At 41.1% G+C, this 15,570-nt stretch overlaps 1 protein-coding gene across 1 annotated transcript in view; it reads left to right on the forward strand.

The window, feature by feature from the left end:
• Positions 1 to 15,570, forward strand: part of LOC136448315 (uncharacterized) — a 21,348-nt gene continuing 5,778 nt past the window's right edge. Inside the window, exons 1-3 of the mRNA XM_066447708.1 lie at positions 1 to 1,429; positions 13,463 to 13,578; positions 15,284 to 15,385. Of these exons, the coding sequence (XP_066303805.1) occupies positions 1,012 to 1,429; positions 13,463 to 13,578; positions 15,284 to 15,385 (636 nt within the window). The 5' untranslated portion in view covers positions 1 to 1,011. The remainder of the gene's footprint in view (positions 1,430 to 13,462; positions 13,579 to 15,283; positions 15,386 to 15,570) is intronic.

Below are 15,570 nucleotides of genomic sequence, written 5' to 3' on the forward strand. Positions count from 1 at the left end.
TTTTTTTCTGTAGCACATGCAACCTTTGGTCCTGTTCACTGTATGCTTTGGTTTACCTCCATCCTTCTGTACTTCAAGTTTACTACTGGCTTCAAATTTCAAATGAATACATACCATGTGGGTCATATATGATAACAAGAATATATATTGTGGGATTCCATATTCCATTTGTATCATCACAAACATAAATACATATGTCACGCAGAGGTGTCTGTGAAAATCCTCTTTCTACCTGATCATTGGCCCCATGAGATGTATTGAATGGCTTCTCAAAGACAACTTGCCTGCATCAAAGAGAAACTTTCACAGGTAGAACAAAAGGTGTGTGCCCGTTGTGCTCAATTAAGCACCAAATGAAAGCTGTTATCAGATGGGAGAATGCCCCTTGGGTGCACTTGTGTATTCCTAGGTGTATTATCCATAGGTACGACAGGTGTCGCAACTTCGCCGCCACAACTTTTGTAGTTGTCCGTTGTAATTATTGTTTTGTGCCTGAAAAATAACCTAAAATCTGAATACATCTGAATTTTCAGAAAGCTTAGCCATTCTATAGTATCCACTTTAAATTTAGAATGACAGCAAAGCATCCTTTATGTAACATGTTGTCAGGTTGATTTATTTGCACAACAATTTCACCTCTGTCGTCAGGCAGCAAACTAGGGAAACAAAGGGTGTTCTCTTTAGTTTTGATTGACAAACCGGCTTGCTTTGTTCTCCACCTCTTTAGTTCAACAAATGGAAGGCTATTAAGTAGGACGCGCACGATCATTTGTTGCAAAAACTTTGTAAGAAACACGCCAATTTCGTTGATACTTAATTCTTCAGACTCTAAGATAAACAGATTAATAAACTTACTCCTCGTAATGCTTTCTTTGTTTTATCAGTGTGGTGAAATTGTTTTAATTGCTTGATCAAGTGTCACCAGAACCCCTGTTCACAGCCCCGTATTTGATTTGTTCTGCGTCTGGACCTCACAACAAGCAGAAAGCAGTCGGCCGAGAGTCCACCACGATGGGAGACCCGCAGCTTGTGTCATGCAAATGCCCCGCTGACACGGCCAGAGTCTCACCCGGAGTCAAAAGACGCCACAGGAACAAGGACAAAATGTCGGGGAAGGCCGACAGGACGTCTCACGGCATCCTGCTAGCGCCGCATTCCCTCGCCATCCTCCTGAAGATCGCGGACGACGAACGCCCCCAGTCCCTGACGCGTACCGGTCGGGACATTTTCTCGGACTTCGTCGCGCAGAATCGCAACTCGTACTGGAACAAGGACTTGGTCAGCGGCATCAACCGCATCGACTACCTGGGCTGGTTCGATCCCCAGACCCTGTTTGTCCAGGGCTCGGAGAAGGACTTGGAGGCGCTGCGAGACGCCTGGACGCGACGCTCGCTCAGACCACCTCGTCATTTTGTCATCGAGAGTTTAGGTGAGTTGTGGACTAAAAAACTCTACTCTACATGTATCCCTAAAGTTTACTCAAACGTTTTTATGCATGACCGTGCAAACCGTCCCCCTTCCACACAGTTTTAACACCTTTTTGATTAACATAATTTTGTTTTACCTAACGCTTTCCGACTTCGATTGTTTGGGACGCTTTCCGGTGGCCTGTATTAAATGTAGGAGACAGATGGACGCTTACGTCGGTCCAAACCTTTTCGTCATGGTGAACAAAATGAACATGGGCAACTGTAGACACATGCTGGTCGGTAGGACCACGGGTTTGGCACGGTTCGAAGGGGCATCAAGACTGGAGTGTCAGGTCCTCTGAGGGTTCCGAAAAAATTATATTTTCCTGATAACTTTTGCTCCTAAGTGCCCAGTCGTCATGGAAACTGGACATCAATATCAATGGACAGTTAGAACACATGAAATATAATCTTGATATTTCTGTCATCAAGAAAAGGGTTTCTTGATCTGAGGTCACTGTACCAAGAGTACAGTGGTAGACATGAAAATGTGACGAAGAAATTACCTTTAGTTTCCCATTTTGTGGTGCTTTTACATTAGCTAAAGATCATACAGTATTGTTATACAAAATGTATTGGCTGCCAATGTTCATGTCAACAATCTGTTTTTATAACATTATGCCATTATTCATGTTGCTATTTTGTGTAAAAAGCCTTTTCTACTTTCACAATATGGGTGGTTATTGATGACTCTAATGTGTGATAAGTGCCCATGCATCATTTATACCATTTCATCCTGTGCTAAAATCAGCTGCTGTTGTGTTTTACAATAAATCCAACCATGAAAACCCAACGTCAGATATCACTAGGCAACTCATCCAGACTTGCCCTCGCACAAAGGTGTGTTGTACTCTGCACTGAAATTCAGTTTTACCCAATTTTGGTAACGAGAAACATAAAAGAATGGAATATTGTGATGAAGAGAATGGCTGGAAAAAACCCAGAAGTATTTTAATGGGTTAATGAAACTATTGATGAATCTGGGTTAATGTTCTGTATTGAAATTGGCATTTGTGTACAAAAATTCAAAACAAAAATGTGAGCAAGCACCTGGTTGAGCTGCAAACTTACTGTGAAGCAGAAAATTGAACAAAAACAAAACTTAACACATTAAGTCAGTTTCCTTGTTGCCTACTAATACTGAGTACTAACAGCAATCATACAATTGAGTTAGTTGCCTGAAATAAATCTATGTCTTTGTGTACTAATTTGTATTCTGTAGGGAAAGAGAAAAGGTGCATCTGGGTATGTTAGCTTGTACTGGTAGCTAACAGGTGTTATCTCTTCTTTTGCTGTTGTAGGATTAGAAACAAAGCCTCTTTAAGTATCCACTTTGCTTGTCTCACTTGGTGCGAGGATTGTTCAGCAGTCTTGTCTGAGAATCGGGTCAGATAGACCAAAGTGATAACATTGTTCGAAGGGGGTCTTCTTAAGCTTGCTGGAAAGAATCCTTTGTAAAAGAATCATTCTTTCCTTGGGGCACAATCTAGTGTTACCTTGCCTGGACATAGCATGTGGCTTCAAAAATCATTTATACTAAGTAGGTTGGCTGCTTTCATGATGTTCTAGGATTGTATGTACCTCGAAATTAAAGTCTTTATTTTCACCTCTAAATCTTCTTTAGCAAATGTTTTGACACACTTTACTCGAGTTGAATATGCCTAACTTGTTGTGTGAAGAATTTGGAGGCCATTTTTTTCCACTACGACAGGTAGAAAAACTTTGAACTTTGTCCAGCATAACGTTACTGTCAACCATGTAATTAATCATCCAAGTTCTATGGAAGCAAGGATATGTGGGAACAAGTTATGATGATGCAACTGCTTGGAAGCCTCTAAAACACATTAGGAATTCATCTAACCTTTTTGTATATTCTTATTCAGTAGTGGTAAGAACATATTCAAGTTTAACGTCCACGTACCATAGACAGGAACAGGAAAAACGTCAGTGCTTGTGTACATATTGATAAAAGTTTATTGTATGTAGGGAGGGCGTCAGACGAAATGCAAACATTCGCACCGTGGGACCTTGTGACCCCACGTTGGGACCATAAACACCTCGTAAAACTTAGCATTCATTTCTGGCAAGAGTGGAGGAAAATGTGTATTAAACCTAACAGCATTTCTGGCATGTCATTTGATGTCACATAAATGCTGAACTGTATGGCAAAAGGTTGAGATTGCATTGATTGGTCCAGTATAAAAACACACAGGATAAAAATAAGGAAATGCAAAAGTTGGAAAACCAAGATGGTTTTAGCCTGAGTGCCGGCCTTTTTAGCTTGGGTAGCGTACGGAAGCTAAAAAGGCTGGCACTCAGGCTAAGATAGTTTTCCTTTTTGCCCAACTTCTACATGTACTTGATTTTCTCGCCAGAGTATCAGGTTCTCTTTTTCATTTCTGAATGTCCAATTTCTAACTCACGTAGTAGTTGTACCAGAGAATTTCATCTGGCTCAAATCACAAATGGGATGATACATTGATATTTCACACTACTGGGGCAGTGTTATGGCAGCCAGAGTTGAATACATTAAAATTGGTTTTGGCACTTAGTATTCCGTATTATGTTTCATTTTACTGATAATAATTATTACATGCATATGGTGCCATGTTTTTCCCCTGACCCTGAATATCACTTGCCTGTCGTGTCAGTGATTTTTAAAACAAAAATGACAATTTTTGTGGAAGTTATAAAAAAAGTTTCCTAACATTTTCGCCCAATATCATGCATGCCCTAGGCCACTGGCAATGTATAGTATGATTTCACTGTGACACATGTACATGATGCTGCACAGTAGCAGTGGTTTACTCCCTAGCAGTGGTTTACTCCCTTGGGAAATTCTTGCTCACTCCCTGTTTGAATCACAGTACCCAAGAGACACTCATATGGATTAAAACTGGATTGAAACAGATTAGTTAGATAAACAGTTGGCATAAATGTATTTCTTCTAATGCCAACGAGCCATAGCTCGTTTAATATAATGTCCTAATAGATTGGATTCCCAGAAATGGATTAGTGACCATACATAACACAGCTCCTAGTAATGTGGAAGAGCAAAAATGTCAAACATTCATATAACTTGTCTTTTGTAATTCTGAAATCTGTGTACTGAATCTATATCAAAAACAAATATTCCAAAGTATTCCTTGTTTAAAGTCCATGTGTGTTTTATCTTTTCTTCTGATTTGTTTATGTGTTACTGTAGCTTATCAATCCATTAGGGACTTCTGTTTGTTTTGAATTCGTAGGTAAGACATTAGTGAAAGTTTAGAAGTGGTTTTCATGCAGTCTAGTGTGAGGTAGATGCGTTGCTTCAAAACTCTAGCAATGGGGGATTGATGAAGCAGAAAAATCCTCGGCAGGGATAATGTGTAAGGACACTGCCCAAGTGATGGAATATGTTTGTTTGCAGACAAGGGACATTTTAGATAACACAGTGATGTCAACATGATAAAGGTGCATTTAATTGTTCTATTCATAGATTCACTGTCCACTTGTATCACAGTGCCGATCCAGTCTGACCTTTTGGTTTGAGAAGTTGTCCTACTTTACGTTGAAGGACATGCAGACAATCTTGTTTTTCTATTTTCTTGTCTCAATATTAGGCGTTTCCTTCATAGATTCTGACGTGGTTCTGTTAGTGTAGTTTAGAGGCTGTGTGCAGTCCATAATTGGAGCAAAATTTTGTCTTTTTCTCCCATTCGTGTCAGCATGGTGTACAGGTCTGCCTGTCGCCACATCTGGTTGAAATTCCATGGAGCCAGCAGTGCGAGTTTGTGCCCAGGACTGGACACTGACTGGAAAAGAGTCGCATCATCCTTTTAGAGGGGGACATGAAGCTGGCAGCTCAGTGTATGAGGGGACTTTAAGTGTTAGCCTAAAACGTCAAAGCCTGCACGTAAAAGAACTCAACACACTTATCGAGAAGATTAGGGGTGACCCGGCGTGCTTGGCCAAAAGTAAGCTGTAGAAAAGACGCATTACACTATCACTAGGTACTTGAAAAACCATCATGCTTCATTTCAATTTAGGATGACTGCTTTCCTTCTTTGCATTATTTTCTAAAAGATGGCCATATTCTAGAGTCTGGTCCCAAAGTTTTATTCTGATGAACAAACAAACATGGCCATGCATAGATTAGCAGTTTTGGCCAACGTGTGATTTACAGCATGGTGGTAGAATTTTACCTGTGAAAACTCTCTGGTGTACTGTCCCATTCATCATCATAACTCACGTAGAAACAAAAGAACAACAACAAGGACAACAAAGCTGACCTGTCTGTGAACCTGGTCTGTCTGTCAGAACCCGTGTGACGGATGGAAGAACAATGTGGTAACGAGCAGCTAATTATTCAAAGAGCTGAGACTCTTAGCATGTAAATACAAGGTTTGTCAGGAAATGTAGTACAAACCAACACCCTGGTGGGAAACATAATGTTAGCTCCATCTTTCACACCTTTTACATTGTGTATGTGTGAATTCTGTAATGCAAACAACCACCAATGGACTTCAGATGAACTCAGGGATGAACTCTTTGTCATGTTTCTTTAGTCACATTTTAATAGCATAAAAGTTACAAAAACTTACAGAATAAGAAAAAAAATGTTGAATTTTATGTCTTACAGTCAAGCTTGGTGTCTTACCATTTCTAGCTCAAAGTTTTTGAAAAATTGTGCGATCATCAATTATCAGTGCGAAAATCTGTGTGGGATATTTGGATTATGAACAAAGGATCAACAAGAGCCCAACTGGCCAATAGACACATATGGTTCCTTTTTAACTTGCAAGATATTTTTAATGAGACATGTAGCAAAGAGTGGAAATACAGTCTCATACACAAATATGAGAGCTATTCAACGGTCAACAGAAGCGATTTACACATTTGTTTTCAAAGTTCCATTAGGTGCTTACAGTATGTCTGTAGAGGGCAGCAGGGCCCCTGGTCGGTAATCGTAGCTGACCCAGACTCCGACATGGTTGGGCGGACATAAAAGGGGTAAAACTGTCGGCCACGCTAGCCCTGTACCACGAATACTAATGAGACCAAGGGACAAAGGGAGTTACCATAAGGCCGGTAGTATCAAGGATGCAGTTTTGTGTCCCTGCATTCATAGCAGCCCAAGCAATGTTGACATCGTATACATAAATCATTCATCTGAAAGGAAATTTCAGAATGAGCTCAAATTGTGATGAAAACAAATACCTGCTACACTACCTCCATGGTGACTGGAATTTTCCTGTAAGATGATATGAGTGTGTAGATATTATAAACACAGACAAAGCTGCTGTAAAGGTATAAAGGCTGCTATTTAATGAGGTTTACATTGTTGGTTAGGCTGTAGTGCATTTGTTGAAGAGGAACATTCACAGGTGTGTCTAGTAAAGTTGTCTCACCCGGGGGCACACCTGGCTTGATTCTCCAGTTTGGGGACTCAGAAAAGTGCATCCTAACTGTGTTTTGTACATACAACATGAGTCTAGATACTGTTACACCCCACTGAACTGCAGTGAAAGACAAGTAGGATAGTGAGAGTCAAGGGCTTAAGAGGGATTAGTAATGCTAACTGACATGGAATGAATTGCATTAGAACAGGGAGGGGAAGGAAGGTCTTTAGACCACTTTTCTTTTCTGAACTATTTTGCCATGACAAACGAAATTAGGAAGACCAAAAACTAAGCAAAGAGACGCCAAACGGTAGACAATCTGTGCAATGATATGTCCTAAGGTTGTTCTAGGTAAATCTAGAACAAGGCATAATTGATAACAAAAAATTCTATTCAAATTGTCATGATTTGTGAAATACATATCTTCTAGCATGTGGAAACACCAGAAAATATAACTGTTTTTGGTCTTAATTGATCTTTTTAGTTCTGTTAAGTGGTATCAATCTAAATAGACATTTGCATTCATTTCCATGAATTGTGGAGTCATAGGAAATTGAGGAGCCAATTTATATAACGCAAGTGGTAACAGTTTATTCAATCAACTGGATGAATCTGGAAACGGTCAAACGTTTCAGACAGAAAACGCTGCCTCTAATCAGTAACTAAACGAGAAACTGGAGTTACCAGGTTTTAAACCATACTCTGAATTGCGGTTGTCTGAAACATCTGACCACTTACATTACCTATCTTATTACCTGGATGTCTAAGGGCCAATTTACACACAGCGTGTCTAGATATCTGGACTGCAGATATCTGCCAGGTGACAGCTTTTTTCTGTGTCTAAACAGGAATTTTATGGTCTTAATGAGGGTTTTTTTAGATGTCGGGAAAATTTCAGCCGACCACTCTGAAGCATTCGCCCGACAACTCAGCGGGAGTCCCCGACCGCTCCAGCCGGACGTCTAAACAGAATGTGTCGTGTAGTAGATATCTGGAGGTCGGGGTTCACGCTAGTTTGCATATTTGGCGGGCGATAAAGCGGGAAAACTTCTTAGCATCAAGGACCATTTGTTCCCAAACGGACGACGGACTTCTTTCGTGATGCCAGATCGTTCAGTGGATCGGCCCTCCCCCCTCCGCCACGACAAGGGCAGCGAGTAGGAACGCAGCGTTGATTCTGACCGGTCGCTGTCGTCTTCCCCGGTACCTCAAACGCCTCTTACGCTCAACCATTGCTTGCTGCCTCATGTTTAGCCACACGCGAGTCAGATAAAGAAAGAATACCATATTCATCATGACGAAAAACACAGGCGGTTCTCCCGCCATTTTCAAACGCGCGCAAAAGGTTAAATAGGGTCACGAGTGCAATCATCGCGCTGCGTGAGTCCTGCCGTACTTCCTGTCGGTGTGTATAAATGCGTCCAGATATCTAAGGCTCAGATGTCTGCGGATTTTTAGATATCTGAAAAAACTCTGTATAAATTGGGCCTTACCTTCCTCAATGCACTTTATAACCTTCTTAGGCGCGCTTTAGACCTACAATGTTATACAGTCGTGCGATCATCGTCGTAGGCGACGGTTTTCTTTAGACACACGGCCAGGAAATATCACGGGCCCCCCGCGGCGCAGAATTCCATCGATGTGCGCGTGTGACCCAAAGTGACCTCTTGCGCTCAAATTCAAAATGGCGGGGGAACCGCTTGTTTTTGTCAAAAGATGAAGCTTTTACTGACTTTGCAACAACTGTTGCCCTGCAGATGAGACGTTGAGAACGGTGCTCAACAAAGAAAGAGATTGAGGCTGGTACAGAGACGGACGGGATTTAACCCGAGTTCGTGGCCGCCGAGGAATAGGGGCATACTAGAGAAGTAGCCACTGGTAGCAGGGCGTCGCGCCGGAATAACCGGTTTCGGATGAGAAAAATATGTTTCCATTTCTGACTGCATGCATCTTTACAAAGAAAACGATAGAAATTTTCCTTCCCGGACAGGAAACAGCACGCTGTAGGCTTATTAGCATATCACCCACTTCCGTCGCCAGCGACGATTCTTCTTTAGACGAGAAAAACACAGCCACGGGCCCCCCCGCTGAACGTCGTGCGACTGGGTCCGAGGTGGTCGCACGACATTTCGAGGATTTCCCGTTTATTGCCGTCGTACGATTGTTTTGATTGTCTTTAGACGGCCAAAAAATACCGTCGCCGGCGACGTCGCCCACGACGATGATCGCACGACTCTAAAATGTCGTAGGTGTAAAGAGGCCCTTAGACCAATCACTCTCTATACAGCTGAATGGTTGAATGCAGTTTACAGTGCTGAAAGGTTTATGGACTATGACAAATTGCTAAAGTCTGTGTGAGATGCTCCATTAGTACATGGGATTGTGAAACCACTTCTATCTTTGACAATTTATGCCATACTGTACTTGCTAATTAAAGTACAAGACTCTATATATTCAATTTAACAATCAAACATGGTATGGGGCCCAGACTGTCTACATATGTGTGAAATACAAGGATGCTATCCATGTATTCACATTATATTACATGCTCCTTGCTGCTTAATTATGGAAGTTTCAAGGTTGTTGGTTCAGCTTGTAACTTCAAAGTTATTGGTAAATATGGAGCCAGAGTTGTTGCTTCCAGAACAGTCAGACTCCTTCACCTGGGCAAATGACAGAACTTAAGGTGGAGGTGGGTAATAGACCATCGCCTAGAGCAACGGAAAAACACACAGCAGTCACTTCAGAAGTGTGAAGAGGGGTCGTTACCGAGGTTTTTGTCTTGGCGAGTCTGGAGGGAGGTTGGGTAAATGTTTCCCCGAACTGAACCTGTTTGTGTCTTATTGTGAAGCGGGGAAAGTATGTTTGTGTTGCCAACAGGTGTCCTTACGGATGGAGGGGGGATTAGGCAGGTAGCTTTGATATGAAATCCACGGCAGGAACGGATCATTCTTGCAAACTTTGATATCTGCAAGGAATTTTGTTACGTACTTCAGACTTTTGACTGCTTTCAATGTTGTTTGTGACTGATGATCTGGTTCTTGGTTGGCTCCACGGGACTCTGCCACACTGTGCTGAGGTCGTTTTAGATTCAGAAAGCTGCAGCAATACACACACAAGAAAATGAGGGCCAGATTTAAAAACATAGCAGTAGATAAGTTGTGTTTGCTAGAAATGCAACCATGCATTGTGAAAATGCACCTGAAAATCTTTCCAGAACTTTGAAGTAGTAGCTAGACTTGTTGACCTTGAGATTGTTATTGAGAGCTTTGTTTTTTTTTCATTGCATGCTGGGTAAGAATGTTCTGCTGACAATAGAAAATGAAATCTGATCAAATACAGTTGTTGGTTTTAATGGTTCAATGCATGAACAAAGTGGGATCTGGTCAAATAGTTGTTCTTCAATGGTTCAGAGACTGTCCCTAGACAGCCTCAACATGAAGTATGCTGTTTCGCTAATTAGTTTTCCCTAAGCCAATAGTTGGACCACCTCACGATGTGGACTTCTACACATCAGCTCCGTGGAAGGCAAATAGCTGCTTGGTTTGCCGAGTTAACAGGTGACTTATTCTGTTGAAAGGAGGCTAAACGTGGTTGGGGCTCGGTGCACCGAGGTATGTGCAGGTCTGTGCATCGAGGACATCAGTACGGGTGGCTGCACCGTCTTGCTCACTACATGCTGTCGGGAACTTAAAACTGGCACCCTGCCGAATGCAGGCACTTTCAGATAAAGCAATTCTTGAACGCAAATCACAAACATTAAATTCTAAGAAGTTTATAGTTATGTTTTTCTACGTAGAAAGGTTAAGAGTGCCCTTTCTTAGTGTTCTTTCTCACTATTGACTTTTCTACAGAGGTGCTCAACATCCTTGGGAAAGTTATATTGACTCGTAGTTCAAAAGATAATATTGACAACAAGTTCTGAAGGACCAAAGAGGTCTTGTTGGGGATATTGTTAGCCTCTACCAGGCTCCACAGGTTGCTGGAAAGATAGTAGAAATTTGCCAAATAGCCATATGGAATGTTTTCTATCTATTTGACAAATTTGTACTATCTTTCCGGCAACCTGTGGAGCCCGGTAGAGGCTAGGATATTGTCATAGCTGTGAGCCTGTGATTGATATATGAGTTCTGTCATGCCAAGACTCAAAGATGATGATGCAAAGACTCAAAGATGATAATGATAGTACAGTTTTGCAACATTCTTATAACCGCAGTCAGTATTTTGTATGTCAAAAGAAATAGATGCAGTAACTGAGTAACACAAACTTTTCTTACCATAGATCTGCATGTAGAAACAATGTATGACTCAAATGATAATGCAAACTACTGATTTGCAATGCATGAGTGTCGGGATTTTCCTCTAACTTCCATTTGGTTGCCTTTCAAGTAAATATGAATGAAGGTGCTTGAAGATTGTATTTTTGCCTTTCTTCTTTATGAGGCCGTACCATTAAAAAAAAAGGTTTTTAAAACAAGTCAACCACATTTGTTCTAGTCTTGTCGTTACTTTGCTAATTGAATGCATCACAAAGGCTACATTTCCACCTCAGTTTAACTAGATGCCATGTGATATCCAGCTTTTGGTACAGATTATTTAAAAGCAGTGACCTCTGTAGTCTTAAGTTTCTGTTTACTGTGGCTTTTTCGCTTTTACATCTAGAAACTGTTAAAAGATACAGGTGTTGATTACAAATTAGGTGATACTGAGTGGTCCAACAATTCAGAAATCGATGTATAATAGACACACGAATCATATATCAGCTCTGGTGATAATATTTCTAGAGCTGTTTTAGTTGTAACTTGTAGTCAGATGAAGAGCAAGACAGAAAGGCAGCAATAGTTGGCTTGTTTGTTTATTGTTCTTTCCTTCGTTTAATCGCATATTCAGACCGTTGTAGTTCCAAGTGAAGTGGCCACATTGGGCAGCAAGTTTCCTTGCTGCTTCAGTAGCAGGGTATATTTTAACAGGGAGGGGTTCCTAGCACTTCCCCTTTAATATGCTCAAGGCACCTCCCCAAACACGGAACCCCCATTTTACGTCCCTTCTGAACGACGGATGCAGCCCCAACCAAGATGTCCCCAACCCAGGGTTGAACCAGGGTCTCCCAGTTACCAAATAATTGGAATCAGGGGCTCAACTGTGAGGCTGCAATCTTTTTTGCCAAGATCTTATCCTCCCGCACCTTTAGACATTACTTGTGGATTACATTTTGTGTAATGTTTTGCTTAGGTATGTTCACATGCATGCCTGATCCGTTGCTTGGCTCCATGTTTGAAAGGCAAATCGTTCCTCCTCGCTTGATGCATATCACTTTAAATGGCCTGTTGTAAGCCAGCTAACATCAGCTTACTTCCGAACCACCAGCCGTTGGTTGATGTTATTATGTGGACAAAGGCTTCTGTTTCTCAAGCCACTTGCCAGAAAGAGAAGTGAAAGGTCTTTCCCAACCTAGCCACATTAAGTAGAGAAACACCGTATGGTATAAAAACATTCATTGTCGTCTTAAAACTCTGGGTGGGGTCGATCCTGAAAAGAAGAGCTTACCGCATCTATTTCAGTCCAAAGCTAAACCTCCCTTTGGGTTATCTTTTTCTGTAGCCTTCTCTTTAAGTTCCTAAAGGATTGGGAAGACTTTGGCAAACACAGTCTTGCAAAGGTGTTTACCTCTTAGCCTGGGGAGGTCTTTTAGGGACAGCTTTACCACATCTTTTGTTCCTTAGTTGACATGTTTTCAGGATGACTTTTGTAGCTATTTCTGACATGTACAACTGTAGCAAGGTATGGTCTGAGCATGTTGAATGCTCAGGTAAATGAAAGCCATGGTTTTTTAAAAACCATATCTCAGCCCTTCCCTTTACAGGTAATCTGTTCTAATGTTACTGAACAACTAGTGTTCTTACAAATATAGATGGCCCAGCCTAGCAAACACAGTGGTGTGTGCTGGCTGATATCAAAAGCCTGTCTGTTTATCAAGGGTGTAGCAGCCTTAAGAAATTGAGCAGAGCTATCTGTCAGACTTGTCTACCAAAAGAGAACTGTTATCTCTCTCTTGAAACCTGTTTTCTTAAGACCCTAATGATCTAGGCAAGTTTGGCTTGTGTGGTCCATGGAGATACTTACAAGTTTGATGTGTCCATATTAGCTTGAAGGATCACTCCTCCATGTAATTGAATGTCTGTCCTTGTCTGTAAATATTGTTCGGTAGGATGGACTAGAGTTTTAGCTGAATCAATGTATGATAACAGATTCAAATTTTCCACACTATAATGTTAGCTATACCTTGATGAAGGTTAGACATCCAGGTAATGAGATACACTAAAAAATGAGTTACTCAAACCACTGGATATGATTTTCCCAAAACATATCCAGCTACTTGAATAACTCTTTTTTGGCATAATGTTATCTATCTTCTTATGAACACAGACTTTAAAAACATTTTATACTCAGGTATCATTTCCTGCTACTGGCATTTGTATTGAAGAAGTTCTTTTTTCTTGATGCATTAATATTTTCTGTTTTCTTGATGCAGTGATATTTTACTGTTTTCTTGATGCTGTAATATTTTACTGCAACCTTGTTTTAAACCCATTTTCCTTGTATCTACAGGTGATGTTTGTCAGGTACAGCTGGCCCCTGTGTCTCAGTCCCACTTCATCCCTCTCCCTGATGTCCTGTGTCAGACCATCGCTGAGCTCAACAATGGCAAAGGAGTTGCAACACAGGTAAATTAACCCTTAGAATACTGCAGTACCAGCATTTTACCTGTGTTCTATTCCAGGGCTGTCTCCAGCTTTGGATTTTTCTGTCCCACACATTGTTTGGGGGGCTCATGTTGTTTAATTTTCTTTTTAAATCTGTCATTTTAAGCTTATGAAAATTCTTCAACCATTACATGTTGTGAAGTTCATATTCTTTTATGGACAGGGGGAAATTTTTGTCCCTCCTAACAAGCAAATGTCCATCCTGATGTGTAGTGACGAGTCCTGGAGACCCCTGATCACCAGCATGTTATCTGGGTGATTTCCATTAATCCTGCTTTTTTTCAATCTCCTGTTTTCTGCATTTGTATGCTCTATGAGTATATCCATCACCACCCACGTCAAGCCCTGGCAGTAGTTCCTGTCATCTTTGGACTGATTTGCATTGATTTAACCTCTAGGATCAACTGTTGACTTAACAAGTGGGTCTTTGGGAGCCACATTCTGTACACTTCAAAAGGCAGGAAATGTCTCCATGTTCAGCACTTGGGATTAGCCAAAGTGGTCCTTAGGAGGGAAATGGGGATTTTTCTCTGCAGCTGTGGCCGATATAGCAGGCGTTTCTGGTGGGGACGGTTCAAAAGATTCCGGAGGCACATGATTGCCATAAAGAACTTGTTATATTATTGTTTGTTAAGTTTTCAGAGCAAGTTCAACTGAAATGACATTGGGTTATAACAGGGTTTATCAGTCATTTGCAATTTGTTTTCACGGCCACGTGAGAGGTGGAAAATAAATGATTTTACTGTTTGAAAAAACTTTTAAAAGTCCAACCTCTTTGCTTGTCTTTGGTGTTACAGAAATTCAAAACTATCAACATCATTTGTTAGAGATAAATTTTAGCTTTTAAATTGGAAGTTTACAGTCTCAGAGTAAAAGGTTATGGTCTCAGCGTAAGGAAAGAAGCTTGTATACACCAGGATTTGTTCTGGTGGATCAAGTCAAGAGGCATTTTGTGTTGGGTTCAAAGCGTTGTTAAGGCCTTTGATGTCACATTGCAAGTCACATGACTACTGCAAGGCTCGTGTGATCCTTTCTTCTTGCTGAAGACAAATGTTAGAAGTCAACCCTGGATTTACAGAATCTGATGTACCCAGAGGGGATGGCATTGAGTAACACTCCAGACATGGTGTTGGAAGGTTTCTTACAGAAAGTAGAAAATAGAATCATTACAGTTGATAAAAGAAAAGGTTTATTAAGAATGTTCAAAAGAGTGTGTTTTAGATTGGAGAGACAATGTTTTCTCAACAGAAAAGGGTATAACACAACATTGTGATGAGAATGGGGAAAAAGCCTTCAAAACAACAGAAGAAATAATGTTGAGTAGTTGTTTTCGGCTTGTTTGTTTGTTTGTCTGTTTGTTTGTCTTGGTGTGTTTTCAATTCTGTCCTGCTGGTCTGGGTTCAAGTTTGTTCCTGAGCTGAGTTGTGACTGGAGACTGGAATAATGGGAAGGTTGAGCTGGCCTGCATCCTTTGTTAGGCTGGCTAGCATGGAGTCCAGCCTTGTCAGCATGTAATGTGTGAAATATACATGGTTGTGTTACTTATATCTTGTCAAGAAATTTGCTAAAACTCAGGGCGGTACGAGATTGAGCTCTTTGATTTCTTCTGTTTTTTGTTGTGATTTTTGATTATCCATATTTACTACTGTGTTGTTGTTGTTGACAGGACAAAATAGCGGAGTACCTTCAGCAGAAGTTCAGCGGTGTGCCCCTGCCTGACCAGGACGTCCTGCATGAACTACTGGGAGAACTGATCAAGGAGAGGAAGGTTTGTTTGTTTGTTTGTTTGCTGCCCATAACTGGTAAACTGCCTTTGGGCATCTCACACCTGTGTTGTACAATAGACCAGACAGATAGTTTTGATTCACTCACACCGAGATGAACCGCAACTCTTTTCGTTTGGTAGTTTCTCTAACATACCTGGGTTACTGTTTACACCACTCCACCGAGCAT

Source organism: Branchiostoma lanceolatum, chromosome 14, assembly GCF_035083965.1.
Source record: "Branchiostoma lanceolatum isolate klBraLanc5 chromosome 14, klBraLanc5.hap2, whole genome shotgun sequence".
NCBI classification, from domain to species: domain Eukaryota; kingdom Metazoa; phylum Chordata; class Leptocardii; order Amphioxiformes; family Branchiostomatidae; genus Branchiostoma; species Branchiostoma lanceolatum.